We start from the raw sequence: 22,538 nt of genomic DNA, 5'->3' as shown, positions 1-22,538 counted from the left end.
GCTACAGGACCAAGCCTGGCCTGCTGAGGAGTGATGGACTCCATCCTAGCTGGAGGGGTGCTACAGGACCAAGCCTGGCCTGCTGAGGAGTGATGGACTCCATCCTAGCTGGAGGGGTGCTACAGGACCAAGCCTGGCCTGCTGAGGAGTGACGGACTCCATCCTAGCTGGAGGGGGGCTACAGGACCAAGCCTGGCCTGCTGAGGAGTGATGGACTCCATCCTAGCTGGAGGGGTGCTCTCATCTTATCTACCAACATAGACAGGGCTCTAACTCCTCTAGCTCCACAATGAGACAGGGTGCAGGCCAGGCAGCAGGCTGTTAGCCTCCCCAATGAGACAGGGTGCAGGCCAGGCAGCAGGCTGTTAGCCTCCCCAATGAGACAGGGTGCAGGCCAGGCAGCAGGCTGTTAGCCAGCCCAATGAGACAGGGTGCAGGCCAGGCAGCAGGCTGTTAGCCAGCCCAATGAGACAGGGTGCAGGCCAGGCAGCAGGCTGTTAGCCAGCCCAATGAGACAGGGTGCAGGCCAGGCAGCAGGCTGTTAGCCAGCCCAATGAGACAGGGTGCAGGCCAGGCAGCAGGCTGTTAGCCTCCCCAATGAGACAGGGTGCAGGCCAGGCAGCAGGCTGTTAGCCAGCCCAATGAGACAGGGTGCAGGCCAGGCAGCAGGCTGTTAGCCAGCCCAATGAGACAGGGTGCAGGCCAGGCAGCAGGCTGTTAGCCAGCCCAATGAGACAGGGTGCAGGCCAGGCAGCAGGCTGTTAGCCAGCCCAATGAGACAGGGTGCAGGCCAGGCAGCAGGCTGTTAGCCTCCCCAATGAGACAGGGTGCAGGCCAGGCAGCAGGCTGTTAGCCTCCCCAATGAGACAGGGTGCAGGCCAGGCAGCAGGCTGTTAGCCAGCCCAATGAGACAGGGTGCAGGCCAGGCAGCAGGCTGTTAGCCTCCCCAATGAGACAGGGTGCAGGCCAGGCAGCAGGCTGTTAGCCTCCCCAATGAGACAGGGTGCAGGCCGGGCAGCAGGCTGTTAGCCAGCCCAATGAGACAGGGTGCAGGCCAGGCAGCAGGCTGTTAGCCTCCCCAATGAGACAGGGTGCAGGCCAGGCAGCAGGCTGTTAGCCAGCCCAATGAGACAGGGTGCAGGCCAGGCAGCAGGCTGTTAGCCAGCCTGCCAGCTTAGTGGAGTCTGCCACTAGCACAGTCAGGGTAGTCAGCTCAGCTATCCCCATTGAGACCGTGTCTGTGCCTTGATCTAGGTTGAGCAAAACTAAACATGGCGGTGTTTGCCTTAGCAATCTCACTGGAATAAAGACCTCCTCCCTTCCTGTCATTATTGAAAGAGATTGTGATAATATCTCACATCTCCAAATAGGGCTACTGAATGTTAGATCCCTCACTTCCAAGGCATCATAGTCAATGAACTAATCACTGATCTTAAACTTGTGATTGGCCTGACTGAAACATGGCTCAAGCCTGATGAATTCACTGTGTTAAATGAGGCCTCTCCTCCTGGTTACACTTGTGACCATATCTCCTGTGCATCACGGTGGAGGTGTTGCTAACATTTATGACAGCAAATTTTCAATTTACAAAACAAAATGACTGCGTTTTCATCTTTTGAGCTTCTAGACATGAAATCTATGCAGCCTACTCAATCACTTTTTATAGCTACTGTTTACAGGCCTCCTGGGCCGTATACAGAGTTCCTCACTGAGTTCCCTGAATTCCTATCGGACCTTGTAGTCATGGCAGATCATTTTCAAATTTTTTGTGACTTTAATATTCACATGGAAAAGTCCACAGACCCACTCCAAAAGGCTTTCGGAGCCATCATCGACTCAGTGGGTTCTGTCCAACATGTTGGAAGTCTTCTGACTAGCTTGGAAAGACAGCACCGTGCTAACCCTAACCCTAACAGACAGCACCGTGCTAACCCTAACCCTAACAGACAGCACCGTGCTAACCCTAACCCTAACAGACAGCACCGTGCTAACCCTAACCCTAACAGACAGCACCGTGCTAACCCTAACCCTAACAGACAGCACCGTGCTAACCCTAACAGACAGCACCGTGCTAACCCTAACAGACAGCACCGTCCTAACCCTAACAGACAGCACCGTGCTAACCCTAACCCTAACAGACAGCACCGTGCTAACCCTAACCCTAACAGACAGCACCGTGCTAACCCTAACCCTAACAGACAGCACCGTGCTAACCCTAACCCTAACAGACAGCACCGTGCTAACCCTAACAGACAGCACCGTGCTAACCCTAACCCTAACAGACAGCACCGTGCTAACCCTAACCCTAACCGACAGCACCGTGCTAACCCTAACCCTAACAGACAGCACCGTGCTAACCCTAACCCTAACAGACAGCACCGTGCTAACCCTAACCCTAACAGACAGCACCGTGCTAACCCTAACCCTAACAGACAGCACCGTGCTAACCCTAACCCTAACAGACAGCACCGTGCTAACCCTAACCCTAACAGACAGCACCGTGCTAACCCTAACCCTCACCCTCGTGCCAGGCTTTTTCAGATGTACTCGACTTGAGTGGGTTGAGTCATACAACAGGTGTAGACCTTACAGTGAAATGCTTACTGACAAGCCCTTAACCAACAATGCAGTTTTAAGAAAGAATACCCCCCAAGAAAATCACAACAAATACAATATAAAATAATACGAAATAAAAGTAACAAATAATTAAAGAGCAGCAGTAAAAATAACAATAGCGAGGCTATTTACACAAAGCGGCACAGATCCTAATCCAGGCACTTGTCATCTCCCGTCTGGATTACTGCAACTCGCTGTTGGCTGGGCTCCCTGCCTGTGCCATTAAACCCCTACAACTCATCCAGAATGCCGCAGCCCGTCTGGTGTTCAACCTTCCCAAGTTCTCTCACATCACCCCGCTCCTCCGCACACTCCACTGGCTTCCAGTTGAAGCTCGCATCTGTTACAAGACCATGGTGCTTGCCTATGGAGCTGTGAGGGGAACGGCACCTCTGTACCTTCAGGCTCTGATCAGTCCCTACACCCAAACGAGGGCACTACGTTCATCCACCTCTGGCCTGCTGGCTCCCCTACCTCTGCGGAAGCACAGTTCCCGCTCAGCCCAGTCAAAACTGTTCGCTACTCTGGCACCCCAATGGTGGAACAAGCTCCCTCACGACGCCAGGACAGCGGAGTCACTCACCACCTTCCAGAGACACTTGAAACCCCACCTCTTTAAGGAATACCTGGAATAGTATAAAAGTAATCCTTCTACCACGACTGTCTTGGTGTGGTGGGACCATGATAGTTTGTTGGTGATGTGGACACCAAGGAACTTGAAGCTCTCAACCTGTTCCACTACAGTCCCGTCGATGAGAATGGGGGCGTGCTCGGTCCTCTTTTTTTTCCTGTAGTCCACAATCATCTCCTTTGTCTTGGTCACGTTGAGGGAGAGGTTGTTATCCTGGCACCACACTGCCAGGTCTCTGATCTCCTCCCTATAGGCTGTCTCATCGTTGTCGGTGATCAGGCCTACCACTGTTGTGTTGTCGGCAAACTTAATGATGGTGTTGGAGTCGTGCTTGGCCATGCAGTCATGGGTGAACAGGGAGTACAGGAGGGGACTGAGCACACACCCCTGAGGGGCCCCAGTGTTGAGGATCAGCGTGGCAGATGTGTTGTTACCTACCCTTACCACCTGGGGGCGGCTCGTCAGGAAGTCCAGGATCCAGTTGCAGAGGGAGGTGATTAGTCCCAGGGTCCTTAGCTTAGTGATGAGCTTTGAGGGCACTATGGTGTTGAATGCTGAGCTGTAGTCTATGAATAGCATTCTCACGTAGGTGTTCCTCTTGTCCAGGTGGGAAAGGGCAGTGTGGAGCGCAATAGAGATTGCATCATCTGTGGATCTGTTGGGGTGGTATGCAAATTGGTGTGGGTCTAGGGCGGCAGGTAGTTTAGTGGTTAAGAGCGTAGTGCCAGTAACCGAACGGTCGCTGGTTCTAATCCCAGAGCCGACTAGGTGAAAAATCTGTTGATGTGCCCTTGAGCAAGGCACTTAACCCTAATTGCTCCTGTAAGTCGCTCTGGATAAGAGCGTCTGCTAAATGACTAAAATGTAAAAATGTATAATGGTGTTGATGTGAGCCATGACCAGCCTTTCAAAGCACTTCATGGCTACAGACGTGACTGCTACGGGTCGGTAGTCATTTAGGCAGGTTACCTTAGTGTTCTTGGGCACAGGGACTATGGTGGTCTGCTTGAAACATGTTGGTATTACAGACTCAGACAGGGAGAGGTAAAAAATGTCAGTGAAGACACTTGCCAGTTGGTCAGCGCATGCTCGGAGTACACGTCCTGGTAATCTGTCTGGCTCTGCGGCCTTGTTGACCTGTTTAAAGGTCTTACTCACATCGGCTACAGAGAGCGTGATCCCACAGTTGTCCGGAACAGCTGATGCTCTCATGCATGGTTCAGTGTTACTAGCCTCGAAGCGAGCATAGAAGTAATTTAGCTCGTCTGGTAGGCTTGTGTCACTGGGCAGCTCGCGGCTGTGCTTCCCTTTGTAGTCTCTAATAATTTGCAAGCTCTGCCACATCCGACGAGCGTTACAGAACATACCATCAGTAATGTTGAGGGAGAGTTTCAGAACATATCATCTGTAATGTAAGTGTTGTTTCTCCTGGAGCCAGAGATGTGTGATAACGTGTGTGTATGGTAAGGTGTGTGTGTGTGTGTGTATGGTAAGGTGTGTGTGTGTGTGTGTGTGTGTGTATGGTAAGGTGTGTGTGTGTGTATGGTAAGGTGTGTGTGTGGTAAGGTGTGTGTGTGTGTGGTAAGGTGCGTGTGTGGTAAGGTGTGTGTGTGTGGTAAGGTATGTGTGTGTGTGTATGGTAAGGTGTGTGTGTGTGTGGTAAGGTGTGTGTGTGTGTATGGTAAGGTGTGTGTGTGTGTGTGTATGGTAAGGTGTGTGTGTGTGTGTGTATGGTAAGGTGTGTGTGTGTGCGTGGTAAGGTGTGTGTGTGTATGGTAAGGTGTGTGTGTGTGTGTGTGGTAAGGTGTGTGTGTGTGTATGGTAAGGTGTGTGTGTGTGTGTGGTAAGGTGTGTGTGTGTGTGTGTATGGTAAGGTGTGTGTGTGTGTGTGTGGTAAGGTGTGTGTGTGTGTATGGTAAGGTGTGTGTGTGTGTGTGGTAAGGTGTGTGTGTGTGTGTGTATGGTAAGGTGTGTGTGTGTGTGTGTGTATGGTAAGGTGTGTGTGTGTGTGTGTGGTAAGGTGTGTGTGTGTGTATGGTAAGGTGTGTGTGTGTGTGTGGTAAGGTGTGTGTGTGTGTGTGTATGGTAAGGTGTGTGTGTGTGTATGGTAAGGTGTGTGTGTGTGTGTGTATGGTAAGGTGTGTGTGTATGGTAAGGTGTGTGTGTGTGTGTGTATGGTAAGGTGTGTGTGTGTGTGTGTGGTAAGGTGTGTGTGTGTGTGTGTGTGTGTGTATGGTAAGGTGTGTGTGTGTGTGTGGTAAGGTGTGTGTGTGTGTATGGTAAGGTGTGTGTGTGTGTATGGTAAGGTGTGTGTGTGTGTGTGTATGGTAAGGTGTGTGTGTGTGTGTGGTAAGGTGTGTGTGTGTGTATGGTAAGGTGTGTGTGGTAAGGTGTGTGTGTGTGTGTGTATGGTAAGGTGTGTGTGTGTGTGTGTATGGTAAGGTGTGTGTGTGTGTGTGGTAAGGTGTGTGTGTGTGTGTGTATGGTAAGGTGTGTGTGTGTGTGTATGGTAAGGTGTGTGTGTGTGTGTGTATGGTAAGGTGTGTGTGTGTGTATGGTAAGGTGTGTGTGTGTGTGTGTGTGTGTATGGTAAGGTGTGTGTGTGTGTGTGTGTGTGTGTGTGTATGGTAAGGTGTGTGTGTGTGTATGGTAAGGTGTGTGTGTGTGTGTGTGTGTATGGTAAGGTGTGTGTGTGTGTGTATGGTAAGGTGTGTGTGTGTGTATGGTAAGGTGTGTGTGTGTGTGTGTGTATGGTAAGGTGTGTGTGTGTGTGTATGGTAAGGTGTGTGTGTGTGTGTGTGTATGGTAAGGTGTGTGTGGTAAGGTGTGTGTGTATGGTAAGGTGTGTATGGTAAGGTGTGTGTGTGTGTGTGTGTGTGTATGGTAAGGTGTGTATGGTAAGGTGTGTATGGTAAGGTGTGTGTGTGTGTGTGTATGGTAAGGTGTGTGTGTGTATGGTAAGGTGTGTGTGTGTGTATGGTAAGGTGTGTATGGTAAGGTGTGTATGGTAAGGTGTGTGTGTGTGTGTGTGTGTATGGTAAGGTGTGTATGGTAAGGTGTGTGTGTGTGTATGGTAAGGTGTGTGTGTGTGTATGGTAAGGTGTGTGTGTGTGTATGGTAAGGTGTGTGTGTGTGTCTCAGCCCATACTGGTGCAGTCAGTAGAACACAGGTTTCAGGGCCGTATGGCGGTGGAGAGGAGAGTTCGTCGTTCGCCCGGGGACCGTTCCTGGACCAGTCTGAGCTGGGACGCCCTGGGACCGTTCCTGGACCAGTCTGAGCTGGGACGCCCGGGGACCGTTCCTGGACCAGTCTGAGCTGGGACGCCCTGGGACCGTTCCTGGACCAGTCTGAGCTGGGACGCCCTGGGACCGTTCCTGGACCAGTCTGAGCTGGGACGCCCTGGGACCGTTACTGGACCAGTCTGAGCTGGGATGACAACACCATCCCTCTACAACAAGCACCACCTCATGTACGTTACCTCACAACCTTTATCATACAGACCAACATTATGTTCACAAGAGAATCATAACAGTCAAGTACTAAAGATGACTTCCAAACTATCGATTAGAAACAGGGGGAATAGGCTCTGTAACTGACGTCTATAGGAGCCATCTCCTCAGGTCTATCCAGCCTGAAGGACCATGAAACATAAGTGTGATGTCACTTCCTGCAGGGAGTTCCTGAAGCAGAGGTCCTTCCAGTACAAGAGGTTGGCTCCGCCCCTAACCGAAGAGGAGAGGCGTGTCCATGTCTCCCAGAAACCCCCCACCCCCTATGAAATCAGACAGTCAGCCGGCCAATCACAGCCAGCCAGGAGCATGGTAGAGACCAGAACAGGAATGTCACCCTGCACCTTCACCTTGACTGAGTCCCAAATGGCACCATATTCCCTACATGGTGCTCTACTTATTGTTTAGGGAATAGGGCACCATTTGGACATAACATCAGACTGAAACTACACTATGAATAGGGCACCATTTGGACGTAACATCAGACTGAAACCACACTATGAATAGGGAACCATTTGGACATACCATCAGACTGAAACCACACTATGAATAGGGAACCATTTGGGACTGAAACCACACTATGAATAGGGCACCATTTGGACGTAACATCAGACTGAAACCACACTATGAATAGGGAACCATTTGGGACTGAAACCACACTATGAATAGGGCACCATTTGGACGTAACATCAGACTGAAACCACACTATGAATAGGGCACCATTTGGGACTGAAACCACACTATGAATAGGGCACCATTTGGGACTGAAACCACACTATGAATAGGGCACCATTTGGGACTGAAACCACACTATGAATAGGGCACCATTTGGGACTGAAACCACACTATGAATAGGGCACCATTTGGGACTGAAACCACACTATGAATAGGGCACCATTTGGGATGTATTCAGACTGAAACCACACTATGAATAGGGCACCATTTGGGACTGAAACCACACTATGAATAGGGCACCATTTGGACATACCATCAGACTGAAACCACACTATGAATAGGGCACCATTTGGGACTGAAAACACACTATGAATAGGGCACCATTTGGGACTGAAACCACACTATGAATAGGGCCCCATTTGGGACTGAAACCACACTATGAATAGGGCCCCATTTGGGACTGAAACCACACTATGAATAGGGCACCATTTGGGACTGAAACCACACTATGAATAGGGCACCATTTGGGACTGAAACCACACTATGAATAGGGCACCATTTGGACGTACCATCAGACTGAAACCACACTATGAATAGGGCACCATTTGGGACTGAAACCACACTATGAATAGGGCACCATTTGGGACTGAAAACACACTATGAATAGGGCACCATTTGGGACTGAAACCACACTATGAATAGGGCACCATTTGGGACTGAAACCACACTATGAATAGGGCACCATTTGGGATGTATTCAGACTGAAACCACACTATGAATAGGGCACCATTTGGGATGTATTCAGACTGAAACCACACTATGAATAGGGCACCATTTGGACATACCATCAGACTGAAACCACACTATGAATAGGGCACCATTTGGGACTGAAACCACACTATGAATAGGGCACCATTTGGACATACCATCAGACTGAAACCACACTATGAATAGGGCACCATTTGGGACTGAAACCACACTATGAATAGGGCCCCATTTGGGACTGAAACCACACTATGAATAGGGCCCCATTTGGGACTGAAACCACACTATGAATAGGGCCCCATTTGGGACTCAAACCACACTATGAATAGGGCACCATTTGGGACTGAAACCACACTATGAATAGGGCACCATTTGGGACTGAAACCACACTATGAATAGGGCACCATTTGGACATACCATCAGACTGAAACCACACTATGAATAGGGCACCATTTGGGACTGAAACCACACTATGAATAGGGCCCCATTTGGGACTGAAACCACACTATGAATAGGGCCCCATTTGGGACTGAAACCACACTATGAATAGGGCCCCATTTGGGACTCAAACCACACTATGAATAGGGCACCATTTGGGACTGAAACCACACTATGAATAGGGCACCATTTGGGACTGAAACCACACTATGAATAGGGCACCATTTGGGACTGAAACCACACTATGAATAGGGCACCATTTGGGACTGAAACCACACTATGAATAGGGCCCCATTTGGGACGTATTCAGACTGAAACCACACTATGAATAGGGCACCATTTGGACATACCATCAGACTGAAACCACACTATGAATAGGGCACCATTTGGGACTGAAACCACACTATGAATAGGGCACCATTTGGGACGGAAACCACACTATGAATAGGGCACCATTTGGGACTGAAACCACACTATGAATAGGGCACCATTTGGGACTGAAACCACACTATGAATAGGGCACCATTTGGGACTGAAACCACACTATGAATAGGGCACCATTTGGGATGTATTCAGACTGAAACCACACTATGAATAGGGCACCATTTGGACATACCATCAGACTGAAACCACACTATGAATAGGGCACCATTTGGGACTGAAACCACACTATAAATAGGGCACCATTTGGGACTGAAACCACACTATGAATAGGGCACCATTTGGACATACCATCAGACTGAAACCACACTATGAATAGGGCACCATTTGGACATACCATCAGACTGAAACCACACTATGAATAGGGCACCATTTGGACATACCATCAGACTGAAACCACACTATGAATAGGGCACCATTTGGGACTGAAACCACACTATGAATAGGGCACCATTTGGGACTGAAACCACACTATGAATAGGGCACCATTTGGGACTGAAACCACACTATGAATAGGGCACCATTTGGGACTGAAACCACACTATGAATAGGGCACCATTTGGACATACCATCAGACTGAAACCACACTATGAATAGGGCACCATTTGGACATACCATCAGACTGAAACCACACTATGAATAGGGCACCATTTGGGATGTATTCAGACTGAAACCACACTATGAATAGGGCCCCATTTGGGACTGAAACCACACTATGAATAGGGCACCATTTGGGACTGAAACCACACTATGAATAGGGCACCATTTGGGACTAAAACCACACTATGAATAGGGCACCATTTGGGATGTATTCAGACTGAAACCACACTATGAATAGGGCACCATTTGGGATGTATTCAGACTGAAACCACACTATGAATAGGGCACCATTTGGACATACCATCAGACTGAAACCACACTATGAATAGGGCACCATTTGGGACTGAAACCACACTATGAATAGGGCACCATTTGGGACTGAAACCACACTATGAATAGGGCACCATTTGGGACTGAAACCACACTATGAATAGGGCACCATTTGGACGTAACATCAGACTGAAACCACACTATGAATAGGGCACCATTTGGGACTGAAATCACACTATGAATAGGGCACCATTTGGGACTGAAACCACACTATGAATAGGGCCCCATTTGGGACGTATTCAGACTGAAACCACACTATGAATAGGGCACCATTTGGGACTGAAACCACACTATGAATAGGGCACCATTTGGGACTGAAACCACACTATGAATAGGGCACCATTTGGACGTACCATCAGACTGAAACCACACTATGAATAGGGCACCATTTGGGATGTATTCAGACTGAAACCACACTATGAATAGGGCACCATTTGGGATGTATTCTGACTGAAACCACACTATGAATAGGGCACCATTTGGACATACCATCAGACTGAAACCACACTATGAATAGGGCCCCATTTGGGACTGAAATCACACTATGAATAGGGCACCATTTGGGATGTATTCAGACTGAAAACACACTATGAATAGGGCCCCATTTGGGACTGAAACCACACTATGAATAGGGCACCATTTGGGATGTATTCAGACTGAAACCACACTATGAATAGGGCACCATTTGGGACTGAAATCACACTATGAATAGGGCACCATTTGGGACTGAAACCACACTATGAATAGGGCCCCATTTGGGACGTATTCAGACTGAAACCACACTATGAATAGGGCCCCATTTGGGACTGAAACCACACTATGAATAGGGCACCATTTGGGACTGAAACCACACTATGAATAGGGCACCATTTGGGATGTATTCAGACTGAAACCACACTATGAATAGGGCACCATTTGGGATGTATTCAGACTGAAACCACACTATGAATAGGGCACCATTTGGACATACCATCAGACTGAAACCACACTATGAATAGGGCACCATTTGGGACTGAAACCACACTATGAATAGGGCACCATTTGGGACTGAAACCACACTATGAATAGGGCACCATTTGGGACTCAAACCACACTATGAATAGGGCACCATTTGGACATACCATCAGACTGAAACCACACTATGAATAGGGCCCCATTTGGGACTGAAACCACACTATGAATAGGGCACCATTTGGGACTGAAACCACACTATGAATAGGGCACCATTTGGGATGTATTCAGACTGAAACCACACTATGAATAGGGCACCATTTGGACATACCATCAGACTGAAACCACACTATGAATAGGGCACCATTTGGGACTGAAACCACACTATGAATAGGGCACCATTTGGGACTGAAACCACACTATGAATAGGGCACCATTTGGGACTGAAACCACACTATGAATAGGGCACCATTTGGGACTGAAACCACACTATGAATAGGGCACCATTTGGACGTACCATCAGACTGAAACCACACTATGAATAGGGCACCATTTGGGATGTATTCAGACTGAAACCACACTATGAATAGGGCACCATTTGGACATACCATCAGACTGAAACCACACTATGAATAGGGCCCCATTTGGGACTGAAACCACACTATGAATAGGGCCCCATTTGGGACTGAAACCACACTATGAATAGGGCACCATTTGGGACTGAAACCACACTATGAATAGGGCACCATTTGGGACTGAAACCACACTATGAATAGGGCACCATTTGGGACTGAAACCACACTATGAATAGGGCACCATTTGGACATACCATCAGACTGAAACCACACTATGAATAGGGCCCCATTTGGGACTGAAACCACACTATGAATAGGGCACCATTTGGGACTGAAACCACACTATGAATAGGGCACCATTTGGGACTGAAACCACACTATGAATAGGGCACCATTTGGACATACCATCAGACTGAAACCACACTATGAATAGGGCCCCATTTGGGACTGAAATCACACTATGAATAGGGCACCATTTGGGATGTATTCAGACTGAAACCACACTATGAATAGGGCACCATTTGGGACTGAAACCACACTATGAATAGGGCACCATTTGGACATACCATCAGACTGAAACCACACTATGAATAGGGCACCATTTGGGACTGAAACCACACTATGAATAGGGCACCATTTGGGATGTATTCAGACTGAAACCACACTATGAATAGGGCACCATTTGGGATGTATTCAGACTGAAACCACACTATGAATAGGGCCGCATTTGGGACTGAAACCACACTATGAATAGAAGAAGCACTACGGATGACAGATTTTGAAAAAATCAACACTTTAATAAATGCCCAGTACCCTACAGCTACTGTTCACTTCAACCAAAACACCATCAGTAGAAGAACAAGGTCATTACAGTCATTCGTTGTTATAAATGATATACAGAATTAAATTAACATCATATAAAGTGTTGCTTCAGAACTGAGGAGTTAGTTATTGCTAGTTCACAACACCAGAGTAGAGGCATGTCGCCATGGATGGAACTTCAGGGTCACAGGACACCGAGGTCTGTCCCAAATGGCACCCGCATTCCTTTATAGTGCACTACTTTTAGCCAGAGCCACATAGGGCTGCTACATATGGTTCTGGCCCAAAGTAGTGCACTACATAGGGAATAGGGCACCATTACAGACAGCCCTGCGTGTCTCCTCCAGTTCTGTTCAGGTTCTAGAAGGTTCTGTCCAGAGGGTGAGAACAGATATAGGCTCTCTTCTCCAGAACCTCCCTGGCGATCTTCTTAATGTTCTCATCTTGGTTCTCAGGAGAATCTGGAACCAATAGAACATTCATTAGCCTACACACACACTACACACCCTTCATTACACACACACACACACCCTTCATTAAACACACACTAACCTACAACTATTGATCTGATAAAACAATATACCAATGTTTTCTCTCTGAGGACTGGCTGGCTGACTGTGTATTGAGGGGAGGGGAATTAAGAAAAAGCTTGCTAGTTCGAATCCCCGAGCTGACAAGGTAAAACATCTGTCAATGTGCCCTTGAGCAACGCACTTAACCCTAATGGCTCCAGGGTCACTGTTGGAGGTGTCAGGGATAGTTGGGATATGCAAAAATAAAACATTTCCAATATACACATGAGTACATGTAAGCACCCCACAATGAGCCCTGGTCAAAAGTAGAGCACTATTAAGGGAATAGGGTACTAACTCTGTCCTCCTCACTAACGGCACCTCCTCCTCACTTACGGCACCTCCTCCTCACTCCTCTGAGAGGGGAACGGCACCTCCTCCTCACTCCTCTGAGAGGGGAACGGCACCTCCTACTCACTCCTCTGAGAGGGGAACGGCACCTCCTACTCACTCCTCTGAGAGGGGAACGGCACCTCCTCCTCACTCCTCTGAGAGGGGAACGGCACCTCCTACTCACTCCTCTGAGAGGGGAACGGCACCTCCTACTCACTCCTCTGAGAGGGGAACGGCCCCTCCTCCTCACTCCTCTGAGAGGGGAACGGCCCCTCCTACTCACTTACGGCACCTCCTCCTCACTCCTCTGAGAGGGGAACGGCACCTCCTCTGGATAAATGTAACTCTGTCCTACTCACTCCTCTGAGAGGGGAACGGCACCTCCTCTGGATAAATGTAACTCTGTCCTACTCACTCCTCTGAGAGGGGAACGGCACCTCCTCTGGATAAATGTAACTCTGTCCTACTCACTCCTCTGAGAGGGGAACGGCACCTCCTCTGGATAAATGTAACTCTGTCCTACTCACTCCTCTGAGAGGGGAACGGCACCTCCTCTGGATAAATGTAACTCTGTCCTACTCACTCCTCTGTAGCTGAGATATCCAGTAGTTGTTCTTGTTTGCTGGGCTCCCTGCCTGTGCCATTAAACCCCTACAACTTATCCAGAACGCTGCAGCCCGTCTGGTGTTCAACATTCCAGTTGAGGCTTGCATCTGTTACAAGACCATGGTGCTTGCCTACGGAGCTGTGAGGGGAACGGCACCTCCGTACCTTCAGGCTCTGATCAGTCCCTACACCCAAACGAGGGCACTATGTTCATCCACCTCTGGCCTGCTGGCTCCCCTACCTCTGCAGAAGCATAGTTCCCGCTCAGCCCAGTCAAAACTGTTCGCTGCTCTGGCACCCCAATGGTGGAACAAGCTCCCTCACGACGCCAGGACAGCGGAGTCACTCACCACCTTCCGGAGACACTTGAAACCCCACCTCTTTAAGGAATACCTGGAATAGTATAAAGTAATCCTTCCCCCTCTCAATAAAAATAAATTTAAAAAAAGGAGTGGTTGTCCCACTGGCTATCCTAAGTTGAATGCACCACTTTGTAAGTCGCTCTGGAGAAGAGCGTCTGCTAAATGACGTAAATGTATACTGACTCCTCTGTAGCTGAGTTATCCAGTAGTTGTTCTTGAAGAAGGCGTCGGTGCAGAACGTATTGGCCAGCAGCACCTAGAACAATAGAAGCTCTCACTTAGTTCATCACACTACAGAATATATGAGGAAGGTAAACAATTAAACAACCAAAACTAAACAGAATGGGAGCAATCATACTACGCTTTTGGTTATTGTAGCACCCAATAAGCTTCAAGACATATCAAATCATAGAAGTATTACCATGGTGTTAGATCCTACTGCATGAGTTGATTCATACTACTGCATGAGTTGATTCATACTACTGCATGAGTTGATTCATCCTACTGCATGTGTTGATTCATACTACTGCATGAGTTGATTCATACTTCTGATACTGTATAGATACTGATACTGTAGTGATCCACTGTGTGTGAACCACAACCAGTCATTGTTATGCAACATAGATATTAAGCTGAGAGCAACAATGAGATCCACATGAGAAGTAAAGACTGGTAGCATGTCTCTGTATCCACTGCCTGTTGTCTCAGATCTCTGTAGCCACCGCCTGTTGTCTCAGATCTCTGCAGCCACCGCCTGTTGTCTCAGATCTCTGCAGCCACCGCCTGTTGTCTCAGATCTCTGCAGCCACCGCCTGTTGTCTCAGATCTCTGTAGCCACCGCCTGTTGTCTCAGATCTCTGCAGCCACCGCCTGTTGTCTCAGATCTCTGTAGCCACCGCCTGTTGTCTCAGATCTCTGCAGCCACTGCCTGTTGTCTCAGATCTCTGTAGCCACCGCCTGTTGTCTCAGATCTCTGTAGCCACTGCCTGTTGTCTCAGATCTCTGTAGCCACCGCCTGTTGTCTCAGATCTCTGCAGCCACCGCCTGTTGTCTCAGATCTCTGTAGCCACCGCCTGTTGTCTCAGATCTCTGTAGCCACCGCCTGTTGTCTCAGATCTCTGTATCCACCGCCTGTTGTCTCAGATCTCAGGAAACCATTTCTTCAATAGGCACCAGAACAAGGCTGCTGGCACAGAGCCTTTCAGTCCAGTCCTATTCCCCACCAGAGGGGTATGCTACGACGCAGGTTTGAGGAGTTAGCGAGGTAACTTTGGTCAACTCTGAGTTCAACTCAGGATAACAGGTCATACAAAAGTGACTAACCTTTTAGCCAGGTAAATTTCTACGGCAACGAATCCTTCAGAACTAACCTGCTCCGGGGCAGGCTAACTCAGGGATAACTCCACATACCCTGAATGAAATGACAGCCACGAGTTGAGGACCAATTACATCAGATTCCCTTCCTCTTGCAAATATTTATCCACTTCATTTGAGGAAGACTGATTCAATATTTAATTAATTGTTTTTTTTTGTGTTAAAAAATGGTCATGTTAAAATATCACATTAGACATTTAGTAATGACAGAACGCATTTTAAACTTCACGCACTCTAACACTTTAGTATGACTTAAAACAATTATTCGAATCGATTGGAGTGGGGAAAAATTGTGCTTGTGCATTGATAAGCACACCAAAGTAATAAAATAAAAGACAGGACTTCTAAAAGCCTATTTCTCACCATAGCCTGCTGAACTTGTAAGATAACTTTTCTTTCATTTTGGTTTCAGCACAAACGTGGCACTGAATCGCCAATGGATTGATGTTTCAACATTGTCTCAATGAAGAGTTCGGCATTCGACTAGCCATTTTGCGACATGCATGCGCAGTTACAAGCCTACTAGAGTTAGCGGCAGGCAGACGACAATTAAGCATTAACTGGAATCTGGTTAGCTTTAGAAAATCCTGAGTAGATCTAGCTTGCTTCGTAGGATACCCCTCTGGTGCCCTTAGAGTTCCTCAATGAGCTTGACACGTTGATACTCATTTCCTGACGATGGCTCACCACTCATTGTACTGTGCAACTTCAACCTACGACGTCTGCCTTCGATTAATTTCTTTCCAACTCCTTGCCTCTTTTGACCTCACCCTTTTCCAGTCCCCTCCCACTCACAAGGCGGGCAATACACAACCTTATCCTTACTAGAAGCTGTTCGCTACTAATCTCACTGCAACCTCCCTCTAGGTCTCTGATCACTACTTTAACTTTTCTGTCTCCCTTTCCTCCTACCCTCCAACGCCACTCAGCCCCAGATAGTCTACCTTCGCTCTCTCTCTCCTCTTCTATAATTTTCCCTTCTGCTAAATTCTTCTCCCTCCTGTCTCCTCAAATCAATATCAAATCAAAGTTTATTGGTCGTGTACACATTTAGCAGATGTTATTGCGGGTGTAGTGAAATGCTTGTGTTTCTAGCTCCAACAGTTAAGTAATATCGAACAATATATTTTTTTTAATAAACACACATCAAGAAAAAATAAGAAATCAGAATGAGCAATGTCAGAGACCAGAATATAAATATATACATAATGGTGTGTAAAGACAGTATATGAACACAAAAAGGTGTGTACAGTAGTAGTTATATAGGATGAACCATGACTAGAATACAGTATATACATATAAAGTGGGTAAAACAATATGTAAACATTTATGTAAAAAGTGACCAGTGCAGGGTAGAATACCGGGTGGTAACCGGCTAGTTTTGACTAAAGGTTCAAGTCGTGACTGTTTAACCCATCAGAGTCCAAGCCCTGTCTAAGCCGGGGGAGGGGTTCTACTAAGCTATATGGAATTGTTTTAAGAAGGTCATACCAAGGATCATAAAAAAGTATATAAAAATATATATATTTGATGAACATTTTTATTTGGGCTTACTGCTATTAGCCCATAGAAAGGCATTGAATAACAGATTCACTACATGGAACAACAGATAGTCCTTACTGCTATTAGCCCATAGAAAGGCATTGAATAACAGATTCACTACATGGAACAACATATGGTCCCCCCAAAAAATAACCTAAAGGAAGTTTGTTCTGAAGTGTCTGTCCTATATCTGAGAGGTAAGAAAGATCAGGAAACATTTGCAAATGTACAGTGGGGAAAAAAAGTATTTAGTCAGCCACCAATTGTGCATGTTCTCCCACTTAAAAAGATGAGAGAGGCCTGTAATTTTCATCATAGGTACACGTCAACTATGACAGACAAATTGAGAAAAAAAATTATCCAGAAAATCACATTGTAGGATTTTTAATGAATTTATTTGCAAATTATGGTGGAAAATAAGTATTTGGTCACCTACAAACAAGCAAGATTTCTGGCTCTCACAGACCTGTAACTTCTTCTTTAAGAGGCTCCTCTGTCCTCCACTCGTTACCTGTATTAATGGCACCTGTTTGAACTTGTTATCAGTATAAAAGACACCTGTCCACAACCTCAAACAGTCACACTCCAAACTCCACTATGGCCAAGTCCAAAGAGCTGTCAAAGGACACCAGAAACAAAATTGTAGACCTGCACCAGCCTGGGAAGACTGAATCTGCAATAGGTAAGCAGCTTGGTTTGAAGAAATCAACTGTGGGAGCAATTATTAGGAAATGGAAGACATACAAGACCACTGATAATCTCCCTCGATCTGGGACTCCACGCAAGATCTCACCCCGTGGGGTCAAAATGATCACAAGAACGGTGAGCAAAAATCCCAGAACCACACGGGGGGACCTAGTGAATGACCTGCAGAGAGCTGGGACCAAAGTAACAAAGCCTACCATCAGTAACACACTACGCCGCCAGGGACTCAAATCCTGCAGTGCTAGACGTGTCCCCCTGCTTAAGCCAGTACATGTCCAGGCCCGTCTGAAGTTTGCTAGAGTGCATTTGGATGATCCAGAAGAGGATTGGGAGAATGTCATATGGTCAGATGAAACCAAAATATAACTTTTTGGTAAAAACTCAACTCGTCGTGTTTGGAGGACAAAGAATGCTGAGTTGCATCCAAAGAACACCATACCTACTGTGAAGCATGGGGGTGGAAACATCATGCTTTGGGGCTGTTTTTCTGCAAAGGGACCAGGACGACTGATCCGTGTAAAGGAAAGAATGAATGGGGCCATGTATCGTGAGATTTTGAGTGAAAACCTCCTTCCATCAGCAAGGGCATTGAAGATGAAACGTGGCTGGTTCTTTTAGCATGACAATGATCCCAAACTCACCGCCCAGGCAACGAAGGAGTGGCTTCGTAAGAAGCATTTCAAGGTCCTGGAGTGGCCTAGCCAGTCTCCAGATCTCAACCCCATAGAAAATCTTTGGAGGGAGTTGAAAGTCCGTGTTGCCCAGCGACAGCCCCAAAACATCACTGCTCTAAAGGAGATCTGCATGGAGGAATGGGCCAAAATACCAGCAACAGTGTGTGAAAACCTTGTGAAGACTTACAGAAAACGTTTGACCTGTGTCATTGCCAACAAAGGGTATATAACAAAGTATTGAGAAACTTTTGTTATTGACCAAATACTTATTTTCCACCATAATTTGCAAATAAATTCATAAAAAAATCCTACAATGTGATTTTCTGGATTTTTTTTCTCATTTTGTCTGTCATAGTTGACGTGTACCTATGATGAAAATTACAGGCCTCTCTCATCTTTTTAAGTGGGAGAACTTGCACAATTGGTGGCTGACTAAATACTTTTTTCCCCCACTGTAGCTCAGTTGTTAAAGCATGGCGCTTGCAACACCAGGGTTGTGGGTTCGTTTCCCACGGGGGGCCAGTATGAAAAATGTATGCACTCACTAACTGTAAGTCGCTCTGGATAAGAGCGTCTGCTAAATGACTAAAATGTAAAAATGTTTTATTTTAATTTTTTACATGTATTTAACCCCTTATTTTTGGCACTAAACAGTCTCCATACAGACCCCTTCCCTTTTCCCACATTTTGTTACAGCCTTAACTATTTTGTTGCCTTACAACCTGGAATTAAAATGGATTTTGGGGGAGTTTGTATCATTTGATTTACACAACATGCCTACCACTTTGAAGATGCAAATGTTTTTGTTGTTGTTGTGAAACAAACAAGAAATAAGACCAAAAAAAATAGAAAACTTGAGCGTGCATAACTATTCACCCCCCCAAAGTTAATACTTTTTAGAGCCACCTTTTGCAGCAATTACAGCTGCAAGTCTCTTGGGGTATGTCTCTATAAGCTTGGCACATCTAGCCACTGGGATTTTTGCCCATTCTTCAAGGCAAAACTGCTCCAGCTCCTTCAAGTTGGATGGGTTCCGCTGGTGTACAGCAATCTTTAAGTCATACCACAGATTCTCAATTGGATTGAGGTCTGGGCTTTGACTAGGCCATTCCAAGACATTTACATGTTTCCCCTTAAACCACTTGAGTGCTGCTTTAGCAGTATGCTTAGGGTCATTGTCCTGAAGATGAACCTCCATCCCAGTCTCAAATCTCTGGAAGACTGAAACAGGTTTCACTCAATAATTTCCCTGTATTTAGCGCCATCCATCATTCCTTCAATTCTGACCAGTTTCCCAGTCCCTGCCGATGAAAAACATCCCCACAGCATGATGCTGCCACCACCATGCTTCACTGTGGGGATGGTGTTCTCGGGGTGATGAGAGGTATTGGGTTTGCGCCAGACATAGTGTTTTCCTTGATGGCCAAAAAGCTAGATTTTAGTCTCATCTGACCAGAGTACCTTCTTCCATATGTTTGGGGAGTCTCCCACATGCCTTTTGGCGAACACCAAACATGATAGCTTATTTTCTTCTTTAAGCAATGGTTTTTTTCTGGCCACTCTTCTGTAAAGCCCAGCTCTGTGGAGTGTACGGCTTAAAGTGGTCCTATGGAAAGATACTTCAATCTCCGCTGTGGAGCTTTGCAGCTCCTTCAGGGTTATCTTTGGTCTCTTTGTTGCCTCTCTGATTAATGCCCTCCTTGCCTGGTCCGTGAGTTTTGGTGGGCGGGATGTTCAAAGTTTCTGATATTTTTTTTATAACTCAGCTCTGATCTGTACTTCTCCACAACTTTGTCCCTGACCTGTTTGGAGAGCTCCTTGGTCTTCATGGTGCTGCTTGCTTGGTGGTGTTGCAGACTCTTGGGCCTTTCAGAACAGGTGTATATATACACTGAGATCCTGTGACACTTAAATAAAGTCCACCTGTGTGCAATCTAACTAATTATGTGACTTCTGAAGGTAATTGGTTGCACCAGATCTTATTTAGGGGCTTCATAGCAAAGGGGGTGAATACATATGCACGTTTCCGTTTATTTATTTTTTTGAATATTTTGAAACTTCACTTCACCAATTTGGACTATTTTGTGTATGTCCATTACATGAAATCCAAATAAAAATCCATTTAAATTACAGGTTGTAATGCAACAAAATAGGAAAAACACCAAGGGGGTGAATACTTTTTCAGAGCAAAAGCCAAGCCATGAGGTCGAAGGAATTGTCATTGGCGTGCCGAGACAGATTTGTGTCGAGTACCAAAAACATCCTGCAGCATTGAAGGTCCCCAAGAACACAGTGGCCTCCATCATTATTAAATGGAAGAAGTTTGGAACCACCAAGACTCTTCCTAGAGCTGGCCGCCCGTCCAAACTGAGAAATCGGGGGAGAAGGGCCTTGGTCAGGGAGGTGACCAAGAACATGATGGTCACTCTGACAGAGCTCCAGAGTTCCTCTGTGGAGATGGGAGAACCTTCCAGAAGGACAACCATCTCTGCAGCACTCCACCAATCAGGCCTTTATAGTAGAGTGGCCAGACGGAAGCCACTCCTCAGTAAAAGGCACAACAGCCCGCTTGGAGTTTGCCAAAAGGCACCTAAAGAAACCAGATTGTCTGGTCTGATGAAACTAAGATTGAACTCTTTGGCCTGAATGCCAAGTGTCACGTCTGGAGGAAACCTGGCACCATCCCTACGGTGAAGCATGGTGGTGGCAGCATCATGCTGTGGGGATGTTTTTCAGCGGCAGGGACTGAGAGACTAGTCAGGATCGAGGCAAAGATGAACGGAGCAAAGTACAGAGAGATCCTTGATGAAAACCTGCTCCAGAGCGCTCAGGACCACAGACTGGAGTGAAAGTTCACCTTCCAACAGGACAACAACCCTAAGCACACAGCCAAGACAACGCAGGAGTGGCTTCGAGACAAGTCTATGAATGTCCTTGAGTGGCCCAGCCAGAGCACGGACTTAAACCTGATCGAACATCTCTGGAGAGTCCTGAAAATAGCTGTGCAGCAACGCTCCCCATCCAACCTGACAGAGCTTGAGAGGATCTGCAGAGAAGAATGGGAGAAACTCCCCAAATACAGGTGTACCAAGCTTGTAGCGTCATACCCAAGAAGACTTGAGGCTGTAATAGCTGCCAAAGGTGCTTCAACAAAGTGCTGAGTAAATGTTCTGAATACTTATGTAAAATGTGATATTTCAGTTACCAATTGTTTTTTTGGTGACTATGGTCCCAGCTGCCTTGAGATCATTGACAAGATCCTCCCGTGTAGTTCTGGGCAGATTCCTCACCGTTCTCATGATCATTGCAACTCCACGAGGTGAGATCTTGCATGGAAACCCAGGCCGAGGGAGATTGACAGTTATTTTGTGTTTCTTCCATTTGCGAATAATCACACCAACTGTTGTCACCTTCTCACCAAGCTGCTTGGCGATGGTCTTGTAGCCCATTCCAGCCTTGTGTAGGTCTACAATCTTGTCCCTGACATCCTTGGAGAGCTCTTTGGTCTTGGCCATGGTGGAGAGTTTTGAATCTGATTGATTGATTGCTTCTGTGGACAGGTGTCTTTTATACAGGTAACAAACTGAGATTAGGAGCACTCCCTTTAAGAGTGTGCTCCTAATCTCAGCTCGTTACCTGTATAAAAGACACCTGGGAGCCATAAATCTTTCTGATTGAGAGGGGGTCAAATACTTATTTCCCTCATTAAAATGCAAATCAATTTATAACATTGCGTTTCTCTGGATTTTTGTCGTTGTAATTCTGTCTCTCACTGTTAAAATAAACCTACCATTAAAATTAGACTGATCATGTCTTTGTCAGTGGGCAAACGTACAAAATCAGCAGGGGATCAAATACTTTTTTCCCCTCACTGTATAATGTGCCAATCTCAGTGAAATAATCCATTGTGGAGGCCTAGACTAAAAGCCAATTTATGATTGATCAAAAAATCTGGAGGGTGTGACGCAATTGCGGAGCATCTCCATGCGCCTCCCAAATCTTGCTCTGTATCGCTC

General features: G+C 46.7%; 1 protein-coding gene across 2 annotated transcripts in view; it reads right to left on the bottom strand.

Moving 5' to 3' along the window:
• Positions 1 to 12,306: 12,306 nt before the first annotated feature.
• Positions 12,307 to 22,538, bottom strand: part of acad9 (acyl-CoA dehydrogenase family, member 9) — a 62,755-nt gene continuing 52,523 nt past the window's right edge. Inside the window, exons 16-18 of one of the 2 annotated variants that reach the window (XM_084173512.1) lie at positions 14,411 to 14,483; positions 12,671 to 12,815; positions 12,307 to 12,591 (exon numbers count right to left, since the gene is read on the bottom strand). In XM_084173512.1, the coding sequence (XP_084029638.1) occupies positions 12,715 to 12,815; positions 14,411 to 14,483 (174 nt within the window). In that variant the 3' untranslated portion in view covers positions 12,307 to 12,591; positions 12,671 to 12,714. Of the gene's footprint in view, positions 12,816 to 14,410; positions 14,484 to 22,538 lie in introns of both variants that reach the window. The other variant, XM_084173511.1, reaches the window with a different exon arrangement.

The sequence above is a fragment of the Coregonus lavaretus genome (genome assembly GCF_964263955.1).
Source record: "Coregonus lavaretus genome assembly, chromosome: 12".
NCBI lineage: Eukaryota > Metazoa > Chordata > Actinopteri > Salmoniformes > Salmonidae > Coregonus > Coregonus lavaretus.
The sequence above is the reverse complement of the archived record's forward strand: the minus strand, read 5'-3'. Positions and strand labels throughout refer to the sequence as shown.